Source organism: Dendrobates tinctorius, unplaced genomic scaffold (genome assembly GCF_039654945.1).
Source record: "Dendrobates tinctorius isolate UK_male_01 unplaced genomic scaffold, ASM3965494v1 ptg000293l, whole genome shotgun sequence".
In the NCBI taxonomy this organism is placed as follows: Eukaryota; Metazoa; Chordata; class Amphibia; order Anura; family Dendrobatidae; genus Dendrobates; species Dendrobates tinctorius.
Genome location: NW_027361960.1, coordinates 11,531,524 through 11,552,007, shown reverse-complemented (window position 1 = coordinate 11,552,007; position 20,484 = coordinate 11,531,524). Strand labels below are relative to the sequence as shown.

General features: G+C 43.4%; 1 protein-coding gene across 1 annotated transcript in view; it reads right to left on the bottom strand.

Moving 5' to 3' along the window:
• MOCS3 (molybdenum cofactor synthesis 3) overlaps window positions 1-20,484 on the bottom strand; it is a 121,074-nt gene that overhangs the window by 45,714 nt on the left and 54,876 nt on the right. Inside the window, exons 7-8 of the mRNA XM_073560129.1 lie at window positions 15,532-15,640; window positions 15,313-15,375 (exon numbers count right to left, since the gene is read on the bottom strand). Coding sequence (XP_073416230.1) covers window positions 15,313-15,375; window positions 15,532-15,640 — 172 coding nt within the window. The remainder of the gene's footprint in view (window positions 1-15,312; window positions 15,376-15,531; window positions 15,641-20,484) is intronic.

The window sequence follows — 20,484 nt, the reverse complement described above, 5'->3', positions numbered from 1 at the left end:
CATTTACAGAGGTCCATCTGGCATATGAGGACATTGGATTTTGGGTGAAAAATTTACAAAAAGAAGCTGGTCTCATTTGGACCCTGTTTGGGTGAATACAGAACTGCCTGTGGAGCAATCCAAGACCACCCGTGACCCTCTATGTGCTGGCACAGCTGAGATATTAGCTTTCAAACCCAGTAGGACCGGACACTGCAGGCTGGTGAGTGGAGCCGCACCATAGATCCCTGCGCCTCATTAACATAGTTCCCTATCACTTTTAAAGTTTTACTCTTCTGCATAACTTTGCTGGCCTCAAACCCCCGATAAGTCGTACTGAAACCCCTAGGAACATTGCAGGTGGACTTTTGATCCATTATGCCGCTCCAGCGATCTCCTGGAGAGCTAATTGTATGGGTCCCGGAGGAAGAGGTTAGCGTGGGGTGCCATCTTCCCCCCTCGGCTCTGGACGACAGCATATGTGAGGTGGGATCCCCGGCGGGTCAACGGTGAGTTTGCCGGATGCTGCTGCAGCAGCCTTGCGCGGACCCTGTGCATCCCCCTCCCTGCTGGGCGCTCACCCTGCTGCCCTTCCTGAAGAGACTGTACTGTGGACTGCTCACCGCCTCTGGATCCGTGCTGCGCTCCCCTGTACATGCCACCCGCCCTCCTGCACCCATACTCACCTTACCCGCGCAGGGATTGCCGCCTGGGTCCTCTGTGATGGACGCGGGGGTCCCTCCCGTTCGGGCCGCTCTTTCCTACTGTGGCGGCGGCTGTTGTATTGGCACTCCATTCTGCTGCCCCACGTGCCGGGCTTCTCCTCCAACACCATCTTGGAGGAGATAAGTGGAGCTGCTGCCATTACGCGCTAGATCCATGAGGGGGCGGTAGAGGTGCGTCAGGCCATCCGAAATAAGTAGCTGGAACTCCAATACATAGAATAGCTGTTCTGGTGGTGCTCTGCTGACACCTAGTGAATGAATGTTTAGAGTAACTGCTCATCTAATTTAACCATCGTAATCTCTATTAAAGCTTCCACGGTTGACCTAATAACAATTCTGCTCTGAACTCAAATAAGCATCTGGATTCATTTAATTTTGTATCCTGGGACATTCATGATGACTTAATTCTACCCCCATTATCCTGTTAGAGACAACACAAAATATGCACCTTCTTTGATTTCACTCTCCCTAAGCTGGACATAAAATACGGGAAATTCCTACAAGGTAAAGACGTCCCCATGCCTAAATCACGTATCCACCACCTCAGCGAATCCTATTAATAGGACCTCCTCATTAATGGATCTGGATATCAATATATCTTCTGGACTTTACTCTCTGACAGAATCATCTATGTGATGACACACAACGTGTATCACTGGAGGTAGAGCCTAGGGGGCGCTAACAGAGAACGCAGACCAGCAAGGAGGGAAGACACCGTGGTGTGGTGGGCACACAGGACCTGAGCCTAACTAAACACGCAATAACAGGAGAGACGAAGGGGGCGGACTTAGCTAACACGCGTGAGGACGGGAGCTGGCCGAGGATGTGGAAATGGAGCGAAGACATGAGCATGCAGAGGGTAGGTAGCCCGAAGGGGGTGCGGGAGCCGAAGGATGAAACAGAAGGGTAGTCAGAGGCGAGCCGGGGGTCAGAAGCCAGACGGTAGCGCGGGATCCAGAGGGCAAGATGGGAGAGTAGTCAGGGGGAAGCAGAGTCGGAAGCCAGAGAGGACAGATCGGTACCAAAACAGAAGCCAGATACAAGTCAAGGAACAAACCGGGTCATACACAGATCAGAATAAGCATACAGAGGTACAACGATAGTTAAAGTAACCTGGGTCAGCTACCCTAGCCGAGTAAACTGGAAGTATCGACACAGGAACCTGACAGCAGCCAGTTTAAATAGCCGCCCTAGAACCAGAGAGAGGGAAATAAATTAACCCTGACCTGACTAGGACGGAAAAGAAACAAACCCAACCTGGATCATGACAATCTAGTCTTCCATGCCAGATGGAGCTGATTCAGAGATGATCCCTGCCTCTACAACTAGGATCCCAAATACCCTGACTCTGGACCAAACAGCTCTACTCTCACAGTTCCAGACTATTCTACATTCTGAATTATCCAAAATGTCAGACAGGTTAACCAAAGAACATTGTAAAGAGATCAGAGAGCTGGGTTCCCGAACTTCCGAACTTGAAGAGAAGATGGATTTGACCTCCGCAACCCTTATCACTCATGAAAAGGAACTAGAGGCACTCCATGAACAGATCTACACACTCAACAACAAACTGGAAGATTTTGAAAACCGCGCCCGCAGATGCAATATCCATATTAGGGGGTTGCCCGAAACAATCACAGACCTCCATTTCAAGCGACAGCTCTGTTTCAAGAACTCCTACCCGGAATTTCCATCGAACGCCTAGAAATGGACCGTATTCACAGAGCTTTAAGCAAACCTAATCCACATGGTCCACCGTGAGACGTTATGCTTAAATTGCATTTTTATAAGACAAAAGAACTTCAACAATCGGCGAGGAATGCCGCACCTCTTGAAATTTCAAGGCCATTCCTACGAACTTTTCCCTGACCTGGACCCCACTACTATCGCCAAAAGACGGTCAATGAAGCCATACCTAGAAGTCCTCCAGTCCAAGAACAAGTACCGCTGGGGATTTCCATTTATATTGATTTTCTCCCATCTCAACGAGGTCCATACAGTTCTCTCTCCTAAGGGAGCTAGCTGTTGCCTTGCTAAAGTACGGCTCATGGAACATTCCTTGTCCCCTCTAGCTTCGTCATCAGTTCCTCAACCCAAGGATCGTCGTTACAGGCCGCAAGGTCCGACTACTCTCCCTTGATTGTGTGCTTTAAGCTCTGATTCTACTTTACATTCATGATAGCTTACAGGCTACTGTATATGTTGTTTATCCCTACCCACGGTTATAAATGTTAGACTTTCTTAGACTTTCATTTTTCAATGTTTTGGAACTTTGCTAAAATGTGCCTGAGTTTTAGGCATAACTGAAAGACTTCTCTGACAGATACTTTACATATGGTTTTCCAGCATATTGTTTCAGGTACTTCCAGAGTGTATAACTCCAACTTTTACTTTTCCAAAAGGATGCAAGTGCCCCAGTTTTTCCCCAAGTTCCGGACCAACAGACGCTTTCCGACTTCATCTCCAGGATGGATAAGTGATTATGCTCAATGAACCTTCTGTCGGTCACGGACCCTTATGGCTACATACCTGAGATCTTGATTAAAACTCTATCGTATTATTATCAACCCACTATTATACTATGATAATTTCTATAGTTTACGGTTAACACACTTTATTTATGTTTAACATTACTTCCCATCTCCTAGAGCTGCCTCGCCTAACCCTTCTTTCAGAATACTGAACTTGTGCTTGATTTGCCTTTCAGACTACTCCACACCCTCCCTATACAAAATATATCAATACTTGCATAATAATCTGGTGTTTGTATATGCAAATTTATCATAGATAGCCTTTGTCCATTAACACACCCAGCTTACCCTAGCTATTATTACCTAACTTTAGTTATTTCATACTAGGATGCGTTGTCTTTTTCAAGCACATGACCCTACAGTGTGTCTACAGTGTACAGTGTAGACTCTACACACTGCTGCTCAGAACTTTGTGCTTTGCCATCCTTAAGGTTACTACTCCTTCCCCTACAGGTTTCCTTCACCCTTTCCTAACCATATGGTTTACTCTACTTGTTCATTTCCCCTTTCCCTTTACTCGCCCGAGTGAGCTCAACCAATATGGTCCTTTTCAAAATATCACCCCCAACTCCAATTGTAGACCACATTCAGGAGCCATCATATGCATTTCTATTACTCCTTCACCATGCCATTAACAATCATGTTCCACATTGTGTGGGGCCTTAATTCTCCACACAAACATACTAAGGCCTTCAACTATTATAGATCCCAACAAGTAGACGTGGTCTGTCTTCAAGAGACACACTTCTCAACAAATTCATACCCATAGTTTTTGTCCACCTCCTACCCACTCTTCTATATAGCAAATGCCCCAAATAAAACCAAAGGTATCGCCATTTGTTTTAAGAAGTCTGTCGCTTTCGTCTTTAAATCATTGGTCGCGGATAAGGAAGGCCCCTACTTAATTGTGTCTCTATTTCAGATGAATTAATAACTATTGTTTTCCACTATGCTTCTAACACTCACCAAGCTGCCTTTTTTCCCACGACTATCTGACCTGGTCTCCGAACATGCCCAAGGCACTACACTGCTATGTGGTGATTCTAATTGTATATTTAAAGCTAGCCTTGATAAATCTACAGGTCCCCAACCCCCGATCCCTTCGGAATCACATCCTTCTGCAGACTCAGCTGCCCTTAACAAACTCCTCTCACAACACCAATGGAAGGACTTATGGAGAGACTTACACCCCTTAGACAAAGACTATACTTATTTCTCCCCACGCCATCTAGTTTACACCAGAATAGACCATATTTTAGTACATCCGGCGTTCATACCAAATGTCATAAATATCCCTATCAAGTATACTCCCTGGTCTGATCATTCCCCAATTCAATTTACCTGCTCCATACTTCACCCATGACCCTGCGCTTTCAACTGGACTTTGAATGAATCCTTACTCTCCTACCCTGATATTGCTCAAAGACTGAAAAATCACCTATACGATTATTTATCGTTGAATCAACAATCTGCCTCTTCACCTATTTCTCTATGGGAAGCCCATAAAGCAGTCCTGAGAGGTTACTGCATTCAAGAGGTCTTGCGCAAGAAAAAAAGACAGAAATGCAAGGGTAGCTGATCTGGAACGGAGAGTATCAGTCTTCGAATCCCAGATGAAGAGCTCACCTTCCCCCATAACATATCAGGAACTCTCCCATGCTCGCACAGAACTCGACCTCTGTCTCTCTGAAAATGAAGACTGAGCCATCCGTTAGTCTCAGCAACGCTTTTACGCTCCTAATAAAAATAATTCCAACCTAGCTCGTTGTCTAAAATGTCTACCGTTTCCTCGTCCTCCCATACGTTTACGTACAACTTCGGCATTACATCCAATCAGCAACTGATTACGCATATGTTTCAACAAAAACTTGAACAGCTATACAGCAACACTTCCACCGTAAATATAGAAAAAATGGAAACTTTCCTAAACTCTATTCCTCTTCCAGTCCTTAATTCTAGTACGATAGAACTTCCAAATCAAGCTATCACTCCCAGCGAAATAGAAATAGCAATCCAACTGTTGAAACCCAACAAAAAAACCAGCCCCTGACGGATTCTCTGCCCTTTACTGTAAGGAATATGCGTCTATCCTAATCCCTCACCTTACTAGCTTTTTTAATTCCTTAAGAGAGGAATTAAAGGCCAACATTATCATCAACATTAACAGAAAAACACTTGAAATGGATCACTCTGTTTGTAATGACTATATATAATATGAGTTTCACTTTTTGTATTGAAGAACTGAAGTACAGTGCCTTGTGAAAGTATTCGGCCCCCTGAAACTTTTCAACTTTTTCCCACATATCAAGCTTCAAAACATAAAGATACCAAATGTAAATTTTTGGTGAAGAATCAACAACAAGTGGGACACAATTGGGAAGCTGAGCGAAATTTATTGGTTATTTTAAATTTCTGTGGAAATTCAAAAACTGAAAAGTGGGGCGTGCAATATTATTCGGCCCTTTACTTTCAGTGCAGCAAACTCACTCCAGAAGTTCATTGTGGATCTCTGAATGATCCAATGTTGTCCTAAATGACTAATGATGATAAATATAATCCACCTGTGTGTAATCAAGTCTCCGTATAAATGCACCTGCTCTGTGATAGTCTCAGGGTTCTGTTTGATGTACAGAGAGCATCATGAAGACCAAGGAACATGACAGGCAGGTCCGTGATACTGTTGTGGAGAAGTTTAAAGCCGGATTTGGATACAAAATGATTTCCAAAACTTTAAACATCCCAAGGAGCACTGTGCAAGCAATCATATTGAAATGGAAGGAGCATCATACCACTGCAAATCTACCAAGACCCCGGAGTCCCTCTAAACCAGGGGTCTCAAACTCGGCAGAGTAAATGGGCCGCACATGAAAAAAAAAAATTTGAACTGGGGGGCCGCATTCCTTTTAAACTTAATACACCCCTTACACACAGGGCTCCGCTTCGTACACCTCGTACACACAGGGCTATGCTCCGTACACCTCATACACACAGAGCTCTGTACACGTCATACACACGGCTCTGCTCCATACACCTCGTACACAGAGGGCTCCGCTCCTTACACTTCATACACACAGGGCTCCGCTCCATACACTTCGTACACACAGGGCTCCACTCCATACACTTCGTACACACAAGGCTCCACTCAATACACCTCGAACACACAGGGCTCCGCTCCGTACACCTCATACACACAGGGATCCGTACACCTCATACACACACGGCTCCGCTCCATACACCTCGTACACACAGGGCTCCGCTCCGTACACCTCATACACACAGGGATCCGTACACCTCATACACACACGGCTCCGCTCCATACACCTCATACACACAGGGCTCTGTACACGTCGTACACACGGCTCTGCTCCATACACCTCGTACACAGAGGGCTCCGCTCCTTACACTTCATACACACAGGGCTCCACTCCGTACACACAGGGTTCCACTCCATACACTTCGTACACACAGGGCTCCACTCCATACACCTCAAACACACAGGGCTCTGCTCCGTACACTTCATACACACAGGGCTCCACTCCATACACTTCGTACACACAGGGCTCCACTCCATACACCTCGAACACACAGGGCTCTGCTCCGTACACTTCATACACACAGGGCTCCACTCCATACACCTTGAACACAAAGGGCTCCGCTCCGTACACCTCATACACACAGGGCTCCATACACCTCGCACACACACGGCTCCGCTCCATACACCTCGTACACACAGTGCTCCACTCCGTACACCTCGTACACACAGGGCTCCGCTCCGTACACTTCATACACACAGGGCTCCACTCCATACACCTCGAACACACAGGGCTCGGCTCTATCCACCCTGTAAACCCCTCCTGACCCCACGCATAAACTTACCTTCATCCAGTACCATGACAACCAGCACACAGACAGCAGCGTCTGTCCTGCACACACTGAAGCCCCTGATCATGTGACACCAAACTCCTCCCTCTCGTGTGACCTCATCACAGGTCCTGTGCAGTGTGTGCACACAACAGCCAATGCCATCGCCACTCCTGAATGCGTGTCTTCCCCCTGCCTCAGGGAGACATGTGGTGCACCGCGGGCCGCAGATGCCTGCCTCAGGGGCCGCGTGTTTGAGACCCCTGCTCTACACTTTCATCTCAAACAAGGAGAAGACTGATCAGAGAAGCAGCCAAGAGGCCCATGATCACTCTTGATGAACTGCAGAGATCGACAGCTGAGGTGGGACAGTCTGTCAATAGCACAACAATCATTCGTACACTGCACAAATCTGACCTTTATGGAAGAGTGCATGGGCAGCACGGTGGCTCAGTGGTTAGCACTGCAAAGCTGCGCTTGGGGTCCTGGGTACGAATCCCACCAAGGACAACATCTGCAAGGAGTTTGTATGTTCTCCCCGTGTTTGCGTGGGTTTCCTCCCACACTCCAAAGACATACTGATAGGGAATTTAGATTGTGAGCCCTATCGGGGACAGCAATGATAATGTGTGCAAACTGTAAAGCGCTGCGGAATATGTTAGCGCTATATAAAAATAAAGATTATTATTATTAAGAGTGGCAAGAAAGTCATTTCTCAAAGATATCCATAAAAAGTGTCATCTAAAGTTTGCAACAAGCCACCTGGGAGGCATCACATAAAAACGCAGTCAAAAGAGTCCCATAAAATATTACCTTTATTATATATCAAATATAAAAGTGAACAACCAGGTACAATGGGTGGACGCATTCCTTTTTTCCCCCCTCTTTTTCAATGTACCTGGTTGTTCACTTTTATATTTGATATATAATAAAGGTAATATTTTATGGGACGCTTGACTGCGTTTTTCTGTGTTGTCTTTATGTTTATTTGCAGTATGCCCTCCATAGTCCTAGTTATATATATATATATATATATATATATATATATACACACATACACACACACACACACACACACACATATATGTGAGTAGTAATTGATTTCTCTTTACTTAGATTTACATGGTTTTCTCTTACATGTATAATGCATGCCGCAATTGTGTTAAGCCACCTGGGAGACACACCAAACATGTGAAAGAAGGTGCTCTGGTCAGATGAAACCAAAATCGAACTTTTTGGCAACAATGCTAAACGATATGTTTGGTGTAAAGGCAACACAGCTCATCACCCTGAACACACCATCCCCACTGTCAAACATGGTGGTGGCAGCATCATGGTTTGGGCCTGCTTTTCTTCAGCAGGGACAGGGAAGAAGGTTAAAATTGATGGGTAGATGGATGGAGCCAAATACAGGACCATTCTTGAAGAAAACCTGTTGGAGTCTGCAAAAGACCTGAGACTGGGACGGAGATTTGTCTTCCAACAAGACAATGATCCCAAACATAAAGCAAAATCTACAATGGAATGGTTCACAAATAAACGTGTCCAGGTGTTAGAATGGCCAAGTCAAAGTCCAGACCTGAATCCAATCGAGAATCTGTGGAAAGAGATGAAAAATGCTGTTCACAAACGATCTCCATCAAACCTCACTGAGCTCAAGCTGTTTGCCATGGAAGAATGGGCAAGAATTGCAGTCTCTCGATGTACAAAACAGATGGAGACATACCCCAAGCGACTTGCAGCTGTAATCGCAGCAAAAGGTGGCGCAACATAGTATTAAGTTAAAGGGGCCGAATAATATTGCACGCGCCCCACTTTTCAGTTTTTGAAATTCCACAAAAATTTAAAATAACCAATAAATTTTGTTCAACTTCACAATTGTGTCCCACTTGTTGTTGATTCTTCACCAAAAATTTCCATTTGGTATCTTCATATTTTGAAGCATGATATGTGGGAAAAGGTTGAAAAGTTCCAGGGGGCCAAATACTTTCGCAAGGCACTGTAAATTAACTTTTTGATGATATTCAATATTTTTGAGATGTAACTGTATGTCTGTATCGAGATTTTCTTTATTTACCTTATCTGTAAAATTCAATAAAATTTTGTTGTTGAAAAAAAAAAAAACTTGCTGATTGTAAAAAATTTTAGAATCGACAGAGGTGACATGCAGAGAGGATCTCATAAAATTCTGACTGTAATCGTTGTGATCTTAGAAATCTCTATCAGGGTTACATATAAACTAAAAAGGTCCTAGGAGTCCATGGGAGTAGAAGTGAATCATTAAGCTGAAAAAGAGGGTACTCCCATTAGCAATAAAATCAGAAATTTTTATTAAACAGGTATTCCCATTACAAACAAGATATAAAACCAGAGTACAAAAAGGGGATATACTGCAAAATTAAATCACTGGCAAGTGTAAATGCAGAAGCAATATTTGTGACGTTCTCAATAAGTAATCCAAAAAGCTTTACATTGAGTATGAGTCCGTATGGACAAATATTGCATAGTCTTCATGGATCATCACAAGATACAAGCAAAATGTAGTGAAAGTGATATAAATTAGTAGTCCATTGCACAAAATCTCCACCTGGTGGAGTCAAACGGAACAACAAGGATTACTAATGTTTGGTTTATTTTGACTATTTCGAAGGCATTGCTCCTAACAGGTTATACTTAAAGCACTTAGCACTTTACACTGATATATATTTATTTATTCCTGGGGATGGAACAATTCCTTTAGGTTTATACTAATCTCATCTAGCCAGCATTTACCATATATTGTCCTGTCGGACACACAGTTTGCGGTCACCACTTTTTCCATCCGCTATTTGACTCCACCAGGTGGAGATTTTGTGCAATGGACTACTAATTTATACAACTTTTACTACATTTCAATTCTAGTTATTTTGTGATGATCCATGAAGACTATGCACAATTTCTCCATATTGACTCATACTCGCCTTAAATGTTTTTGGATTAATTATTGAGCAATTCACAAATTTTGCTTTTGCATTTATTCTTAACAGTGATTTAATTTTGCAGTATATTTTTGTACTCTGGTTTCATATCTTGTTTGTTAGTTGAATACCTGTTTAATAAAAAATTCTGATTTCTCACAGACAGACAGTGTTGCAATACAGTAGAGCTGTGAGAGCTACAGGAAATGTGTTTTGTGTTAGTTACTTGTCTCACACTGGTAACACTTCCTTTCATTCAAAAAACGCTCTGGAGGCAGATTCTCATGCAGGTCAGTGTCCGGCCCATAGATCTTAACAGCTCATTTACATATAAGAAAAACATGGATTTATCTGGACATATCGGATTGCGGATATCAAGGTATCAGTTTTTTAAGCTTTCTATGAGCTAAATACCCATATAAACAGCTTTGGAGGGTTATGTAACAATCTGTCATCCCAAGGCGACCTCCATTAGCAATCCTTGCCTACATTTGGTGGGAGCCTGTGTATCTTTCACTGAGAGGGCTTTGTTGTTCCACAACTTTTCAGACTAGCCAGAGACAGGGCTTCTGTGACTTTCCCTGACTCTTTAACCAATTAACCCCCGGAGCTTTTTCGGTTTTTCGCTCCCCTTCTTTCCAGAGCCATAATTTTTTCATTTTTTCGTCAATATGGCCATGTGAGGGCTTGTTTTTTGGGGGACAAGTTATACTTTTTAGCAATACCATTGGTTTTACCAGAAAAAGGGAAAAAAAATTCCAAGTGTCGTGAAATTGCAAAAAAAAGAAGTGCAATCCCACAATGGTTTTTTTGCTTGGCTTTTTTTGCTAGGTTCACTAAATGCTAAAAGTGACCTGCCATTATGATTCTTCAGGTCATTATGAGTTCATAGACACCAATCACATCTAGGTTCTCTTTCATCCAAGTGGTGAAAAAAAATTCCAAACTTTGCTTAAAAAAAAAAAAAAAAATGTCTGAGACCCATAGAGTCTCCATTTTTCGTGATCTCGGGTTAGGTGAGCGCTTATTTTTTGCATGCTGAGCTGACGTTTTTAATGATACCATTTTGGCGCAGATACAATCCTTTGATCGCCCGTTATTGCATTTTAATGCATTGTCGGGGTGACCAAAAACGTAATTCTGGCATTTTGACTTTTTTTCTCGTCATGCCGTTTAGCGATCAGGTTAATCTTTTTTTTTTTTTTTTCTTTTTATTGATAGATCGGGCGATTCTGAACGCAGCAATACCAAATATGTGTATGTTTGATTTGATTTTTATTGTTTTACTTTGAATGGGGCGAAAGGGGGGTGATTTGAACTTTTATATTTTTGAATGTTTTTAAACACATTTTTTTATACTTTTGCCATGCTTCAATAGCTTCCATAGGAGACTAGAAGCTGGTACAACCCAATTGGCTCTGCTACATAGAGGCGATGGTCAGATTGCTTCTATGTAGTAGAATTGCTGACTTGCTATGAGCGCCGACCACTGGGTGACGCTCACAGCAATCTGGCATTGACAACCATAGAGGTTTCCAGGAGACCTCAGGTTGTCATGCCAACACACCTGCGACCCGCGATCACGTGACGTGGGTCACCGGTGTGCGTATTTCCAGCGCGACTGCTGAAAGCGACATTTAAATTCCACTGTCAGCATTTGATAACGGCATTTAACTAGTTAACAGCCGCTGGTAGATTGCGATTCCACCCCTGGCTATTGCGGGCAAATGGCAGGTGTTCAAAACAGCTGACATGTCCCAGGAAAGATGTGGGTTCACCGCCGGAGCCCACATCCAAAGGGAGGGAGTCAGACATCGGCGAAAATATACTCCCGATGTCGGAAAGGGGTTCAATTAAATGTACCTAATGGTTAACGGGGGTGTGATATTCTCTACCCAGCTAGGGGACTAATCCCAAGAAGAAAGTAGAAAAAGAAAAACTCATGTTTGAGGCTGGCAGTTGTTATGTCTTGGAAGGGCTAGGACCTGCTGCTGGGGACAGATCCAGGTGCCACTACTGGGACTCTCAGACTGGAGATCATCTGCTAAGCTCGATTAGAAGAGCCATTCCAAATACCAGGGTTACATTTTCCTTGGTGTCTGATTACCAGGTGGCGTCCACGGATTTGCTCGTTTTGTAGCAGCCACATTGCAGACTCTAAGGAATTATATCGATGTTCGATGGAATATTCTCTCACTGTCAATAACGGTCTTTTCAATTGTTCACTGGTGTCCAGTCCCTGCCTGCTCCATAACACACCCTGTCACAAACTGGTTGACAGAAGTGAGAAAAGAGCAGAGAGAATGGAGAACAGCAACAAATGGAATCAGAACCTCAGGATACAGGAGTTGGACTGCGGTGAACCTACAAAGGCCCGTGAAATAGGGATTAGTTGCAAAGGACTGTCCAAAGATCAACTAATTGAGGTTTTAGAAGGAAGTAGCCTTCAAGATTGTACTGGAGAGGGATTGTCAGAGCAATTGCAGGAAAGATGGGACCTATAGGTAATTACCTGGAAAAGTCAGAGGGTTGTGTGGTATGAGAAGATGGCATTGCTTGGGGACAAAGACACCATAAAGGATAAACGGAAGGTCATTCAGAGAGCTGGTGAAAGGCAGCTCACTGTGGAAGCAACTAGAAATCACAACACCCACCATAAGGTAATCCCCAAGAAAGTTCAGCAATGTCCTCATTAATCCATTTAATGAGACTTCAGGGGACATTGAAGGATTTTTCCAAAACTTTGAACACCAATGTCAGTTAATGGAAGTTCCAGAAATGGAGCGGATCAGACATCTGGTGGGACTCTTAGGCCACATGCACACGTTGAGTATTTGGTGAGTTTTTTTACCTCAGTATTTGTAAGTCAAACAAGTAGTGTGTAAAAAAATGCAGAAGTGTTTGCATGTGTTTCTATTATATTTTTCCACTAATTGCTCCAGGTTTTGGCTTACCAATCCTGATGAAAAATACTGACCAAATAATCAAAATGTGTACATGGCCTTAGGGGAAAGATCTGCAGAAGCATATCAAGTTATGGAACCTCGGTGGAACTGCAAATATGAGGATATTAAGGAAACCATCCTGGAACATTATGTGGTAACTCCATACACTTATAAAAGTCAATTCCGATCGTTAGTCTGTAATAGAGAAGGCTCTTTTAAAATGTATGCTCATAAGATCAAATCAGCATGTCATTATTAGCTGGAGGGAGAGGTGGCCTTAACTCGGGAGACCATTCTCCAGGTTATCCTAAAAGAGTTCTTTGCCAAATGCTCACTAAGATTAGGGAATGGGTGCATGAAAGGACACCAGCAATAGTGGAACTAGCTGCAGCTTTAGCTGATGGGGTTCTTACTATCAATCCCCAGCGGAAGAATCTGCTGATGGATGGAGAGAGGACTGCCAGCTCCCCACCACCAGTAGTCCATTGTCCTTTAGTCTCCAATGTTCACTGTATCACCAGACCACCATCTCATATTTCTACCCGTATGAAAGTGTCTACAGCTACTCCTACCTCGTCTTTTAGAATGCAACTGGGAAGGAACGTAGTACAGAACAGACTTTATTGTTTTAGGCATCTGCAGGCCACATGCCCAGCTATCCAGTGGAGGAGTTGTTCTCAACCCCAAAAACCACCTTCTGCACCTACACTTGGGTAACAGCCTCCATGTTCCCTTACCACCTCCAGAATGAAAATTGGGGGGGGGGCAGGGGAGCGGGAGTGCAACACAGCACAGATATTACCGATGTGTGCAGTCTGGGCATCTGCAAGCCACCGGCCCTGCTGGACGAATAAGAAATGATCCTGCACCAAATCAACTTATTATCGACTGTTAACTACAACGGAGGGAAAGGTGTTACCACTTAAAAGTTGACTTGCCTAATGACTCAGGCACCCATGTTCGATCACTTGGGGTTTATGGGGTGCGAGACACGGCCACGAGTACCTCCAATCATCAAAGAAAGCACTTACCAGAGGTACTGCTTGTTGATAGGAGAATTCTTGATTTTTGTAACTCCGGCGCATTTCTCACCATAGCTGATCCTAGAGTGGGTGCATTTCTCACCATAGCTGATCCTAGAGTGGTTCAGCCAGATACAATACAAGAATCTAGAATTACCATTGAATTAGCTAGAGTCAAATGAAGGTATATTACAAAAGCGACTGTAGAGCTGGACTTTGGCTTTGGGGGCAAGCAATGTATGGTTGGTGTGATGAGTGGCCTGTCTGCAGATATTCTCCTAGGAAACAATGTGGGAGATATACAATGACTATTAGTGGGTGCAGCAAGCAGAGTTTAAGCCAAAGGAGAGATGAAAATGGAGCCTGACCCTTCAATCCTTTGGCTGGAGACAGGGTCTCTGGGAGCTTCTATGAATCTTTGAACTAAATGTATCTGGGTTGGGGTGCAAGTATCTCTCCCTAACCAGGGGGTTGATTCCAAGAAAGTAGAAAAGGAAAGACTCATGTTTGGGGTTGGCAGTTATTATGTCTAGGAAGATCTACTTAAGAACTGCTGTTCAAGGCCAGATCCAGGTGACACTACTGTGACTCGTAGAGACTGGAGATCATATGCTATGTACCATTGTCATCCACTTTTCATATCCTGCTGGTTTATAGAAGCTTTTCAAAAGACCAATGTTGCAATTTCCTTGGCGTCGGATTACCGGGTGGTGCCCCCAGATTTGTTCCTTTTGTTGCAGTCACGTTACAGACTCTAAAGCCCCCGTCTCACATAGCGAGATCGCTAGCGAGATCACTGAAGCGTCACCGATTTTGTGACGCAACCGCGACATCGCTACATGTGACACGCAGCGGCGACCGGCCTCCCCCACTGGATATCACTGATCGCGCTCGAATGTCCTGGGTCATTTTTTTCATCCTCGACATCCCGCTGTCCAGTATGCATCGCTGTGTTTGACGCCGAACTCAGGGACGCAGGCAGGAATCATCAGAAAAGCTGCTGTGTGACAAGGCACCAACGACCGCCGAAGTCGTTATACGGATCGCCGGATCGTTGCTGCGTCGCTGAAGAGATCTACCTTACCAGGTTGTATTATTGTCGGGATCACTGGAGCGTCGCTATATGTAACGGGACCCTAAGGAACCATATCTATGTTAGGTGGAATATTCTTCAAGTGCCAATAAAGGTCTTTTGGATTGTTCACCAGTCTGCTGTCCCTGCCTGCTCTGCCATACACCCAGTCATAGGTTATATCTCAAGATAACTCTACTAAAACTACAGTAAAGGATACAGGCCATTCCAGATGCAAGCTTAAACACTTCCAAAGCTTGCATGCATCCCATGATTCCAGGCACTGAAAGAAATATACAAATTATTTCCCATATACAATAAATAATGATTCAATTAACTAAATTCAAGAACAATTCACACTTATAAAAATGTTCACATTAGATAAGAAATAGCAAGCTCAGAAATTGAACTAATGAAAATAAATGTAATATACACCTACCAATACCAAGAACACCACCATCTGCACAGTTAGTTACAGTCTCTGCAGGTGGAGGCACAGGAAATAAGCACCGGTAACAAGGTCCTCCTTTATGATTATACACTGTAAGCTAAAAAGAAAATTTACTTTAGTAAAGATTTTTTTTTTTTAAATTCTGTTTGAAAAGTGCTCATTGTTAATTAAAATTAAGATTGTGCCACTGTGGAACAATATCATATATATTTTTTCCCACAAACAAAATATATTTTAATTAATAGATGTTGAAATATTACCGTATTTTTGGGATTATAAGACGCACTTTTTTCCCCCAAAATTTTGCGGGAAAATAGGGTAATCCGAACTGAAGCTGCTGTGGAGCAGGGTCCCAAGATCGCTGCTGCAGGAATCTTCTAGCAGCAGCGGAAGCAGAAGTGGGGCTCAGCCGCAGCTCCAAGCTGGTAGGACGAGGTGTTCGGTGGTGCAGGGGCTCAGCCAACATTTTGTTCAGAGCCACTTACTTTCCATACTCTTCAAGGTGGTGGACGGCGGGAAATTGACTGCCGGAGGTGGAGATCAGCACAGAGATCTCAATTGCGCATGCGCCGCCTCCAGAGGCCATGTTCCTTGAGTCCATTGCTTTAAAAAGTATGGAAGATGTGGGGCTCTGGGCTTTAACAATGTCGGCAGAGCTCCCACACCACCAAACAACCCGTCCTACCAGCCTGAGCCCCGCAGCATCGCTCCACTCCTGCCTCCGCCAGCTTCCTGCAGCAGCGACCATTCCACCTGGGACCCTGCTCCATCACAGTCGCCTCCCCCCCCCAGGTAAGCTAGTGTAAAAGCAGATTAAAACACACACATCAACATTTTATAAAAAAAAAAAAAGTACCTGTTTTCTGTCCAAAAATTTGAGGGGAGTCTTATAAACTGATGCGTCTTATAATAAGCAAAATACGGTAATTCCACAATTGAATGAGTTAAAAAAAATCCATTGCTGAAGTAATCGGGAGCCTGGCTGGAACAGCTCATCGTCAGAACATACCACAGCTCGTGGCCTAGGAAGGAAGCATAAGTCAGTTATGACGAGCAATTATACAAAGACAGCAGGGGCTCCCAGTTGCTTCTTTCTGAGGCAACACATTTTCTGCTGCATCTACAGCAGCCCTATGAGCTCATCATAAATGAAGTCAGTGGCTGCTGAGCTCATACCTCAGAAAGCAGCAGCTGAGAGCCCCTGCTATGTCATCTGTATATGCTCTTATGATTCCTCCCCTGGCCAGGAGCTGTGGTATGGGCCGACCATGCACCAGAGCATGGTCGACACATCAAATAAGACCGTACACAGCAGTGGGCAAATTTATAATTTTAGTACAGGAACATTTTTAATCCAATTGTGGAAAAATTACTCCAAGACCTAGTCATGAAAATGTACTTTGTTCATGGAACAACCCCTTTAAATTCAACATAAAAATAAACTAATTATTAACGTTGAAAAGCAATCTACAGTATGGGCATCTAAAATATAACCTGTATTAGGTCTTCTAGAAACAAAGGACCTAGCACTAAACCACACACCAATAACCATGTCTATATAAATATCGTGTAGTATAGTGCAAAACCAAATTTTCCCCACCTAGAGATACAGTCATGGCCAAAAGTGTTGACCTCCCCCTTGAAATTATTCCAGAAAATTAAGTATTTCCTCCAGAAAATTATTGCAGTTAGACAAGTTTTGGTATACACATGTTTATTTGCTTTTTGTGTATTGGAACAACACAAAAAAAACACAGGAAAGAAAAAGACAAATTGGACATCATTTCACACAAAACCCCCAAAATGGTCTGGACAAAATTGTTGGCATATATTGATGGAGTCAACTTCACACCTGAAAATCAGATTAAAAAGGGGAGATTTTTCATATTGCCCACACCCATTACTTAATTGAGTTTGAATTAGCATCACATACTTGAAACAATTTTGTCCTGCCCATTTTGGGGGGTTTGTGTGAAAATACGTCCTTTTTTGCAGGTTTTTTGTGTTGTTCTAATACACATAAAGGAAATTTGTGTATAACAAAATGTGTCATTGCAATAATTTTCTGGAACAATTTAAAGGGTGCCAAGACTTTCGGCCTTGATTACATATAAAATCATATATATAAAACCTTCAATAAGTTATACTTCAAACCATTATATATGGTTAGCACCTATTAAGTATGTATAGAAAGGAGTTTTGTGTAATATGGAGGCTCTAAAACAGGGGTGTCATACATGCGTCCCACGGGCTGCATGCGGCCCCAAAAGCTGCTTCATGTGATCCGCAGGCACTGCTGACCCTTGGACACATTCAATTGAAATGTATTGACAAGCTCTCTGAACACCAATACAAATGCCAGCCGCCGGCCAATCAGACGTCAGCAGCTGGCATTGGTGTGACGGCGCATGGCAGTGACATCATAAGCTGCCGTGCTGGCACCCCGATGTCAGCTGCTGGCTTTCGATTGGCTGAAGGCTGTCATTGGTACTGCTGTGTACAGAGCTTGTCTCTGTGTGGCATTACATTTAAATTGAATGCGCGTCGTTGGTGGCCTCCTGGACCGGGCCGCGATAGTCAATGGGTCTGCAGTGCCTGTGGGCCACATATGCAGAAAAGGAGGACAGGTGAGAAGAATTTTTTTTTTCTTTTATGTGCAGGATAGGAGACATTACTCCTGGATGGAGAATTGGATGAGTACATTACTCCTGGATGGGAACATGGGTCCTGGGTGGGGACATTACATTAGTACAAGAAGGGAACCTGGATGGGCACAATACTACAAGATGGGGACATTGCTACAAGATGGGGACCAGGATGGGGCATTACTATAAGAAGGAAACCAGGATGGGGACATTACTACAAGATGAGGACCAGGATAGGGACATTACGACTAGATGACGGCCAATATATGATGATAAATGGGAAAGATACAACCAAGCCGTCAGGAAGAACAGAATTCTGATAATAAGAATAATAACCTGAGCCTCAGGTTATTATTCTTATTATTAGATGACGGCCAAGATGGGGACATTACTACAAGATGAGAGCCCAGAATGGGGACATTACTACAAGATTAGGACCAGGATAGGGACATTAATATAAGATGAGGACCTGGATGGGGACAATACAACAAGATGATGACCAGGATGGAGACATTACACCAAGATGAGGTATGGCTACAAGATGGGGGCATTACTACAATATGGGGACCAGAATTAGGCATTACTACAAGATGGGAACCAGGATTGGTGGACATTACTAAGATGTTTGCCAGAATTATTATATGGTGCTAATTGTAAGACAATATTACTGTATGTGACCAATTGAATGAAACACAACTGTAGAAAATTATATATATATATATATATATATATATATATATATATATATATATATATATATATATATATATACACACACATACACTCACTGGCCACTTTATTAGGTACACCATGCTAGTAAGGGGTTGGACCCCCTTTTGCCTTCAGAACTGCCTCAATTCTTCGTGGCAGAGATTCAACAAGGTGCTGGAAGCATTCCTCAGAGATTTTGGACCATATTGACATGATGGCATCACACAGTTGGCGCAGATTTGTCGGCTGCACATCCCTGATGCGAATCTCCCGTTCCACCACATCCCAAAGATGCTCTATTGGATTGAGATCTGGTGACTGAGGAGGCCATTTGAGTACAGTAAACTCATTGTCATGTTCAAGAAATCAATCTGAGATGATTCGAGCTTTATGACATGGCGCATTATCCTGCTGAAAGTAGCCATCAGATGTTGGGTACATTGTGGTCATAAAGGGATGGACATGGTCAGCAACAATACTCAGGTAGGCTGTGGCGTTGCAACGATGCTTAATTGGTACCAAGGGGCCCAAAGAGTGCCCAGAAAAAATTCCCCACACCATGACACCACCACCACCAGCCTGAACCGTTGATACAAGGCAGGATGGATCCATGCTTTCATGTTGTTTACGCCAAATTCTGACCCTACCATCCGAATGTCGCAGCAGAAATCGAGACTCATCAGACCAGGCAACGTTTTTCCAATCTTCTACTGTCCAATTTCGATGAGCTTGTGCAAATTGTAGCCTCAGTTTCCTGTTCTTAGCTGAGAGGAGTGGTACCCAGTGTGGTCTTCTGCTGCTGTAGCCCATCTGTCTCAAAGTTCGACGCACTGTGCGTTCAGAGATGCTCTTCTGCCTACCTTGGTTGTAACGGGTGGCAATTTGAGTCACTGTTGCCTTTCTATCAGCTCGAACCAGTCTGCCCATTCTCCTCTGACCTCTGGCATCAACATGGCATTTCCAGCCACAGAACTGCCGCTCACTGGATTTTTTTTCTTTTTCGGACCATTCTCTGTAAACCCTAGAGATGGTTGTGCGTGAAAATCCCAGTAGATCAGCAGTTTCTGAAATTCTCAGACCAGCCCTTCTGGCACCAACAATCATGCCACGTTCAAAGGCACTCAAATCACCTTTCTTCCCCATACTGATGCTCGGTTTGAACTGCAGGAGATTGTCTTGACCATGTCTACATGCCTAAATGCACTGGGTTGCCGCCATGTGATTGGCTGATTAGAAATTAAGTCTTAACACACAGTTGGACAGGTGTACCTAATAAAGTGGCCAGTGAGTGTATATATATATATATATATATATATATATATATATATATATATATATATATATATATATATATATATATATATAGCAACTTGCAGCTGTAATCGCAGCAAAAGGTGGCGCAGCAAAGTATTAAGTTAAAGGGGCCGAATAATATTGCACGCCCCACTTTTCAGTTTTTGACTTTCCACAAAAATTTGAAATAACCAATAAATTTCGTTCAACTTCATAATTGTGTTCCACTTGTTGTTGATTCTTCACCAAAAATTTACATTTGGTATCTTTGTTTGAAGCATGATATGTGGGA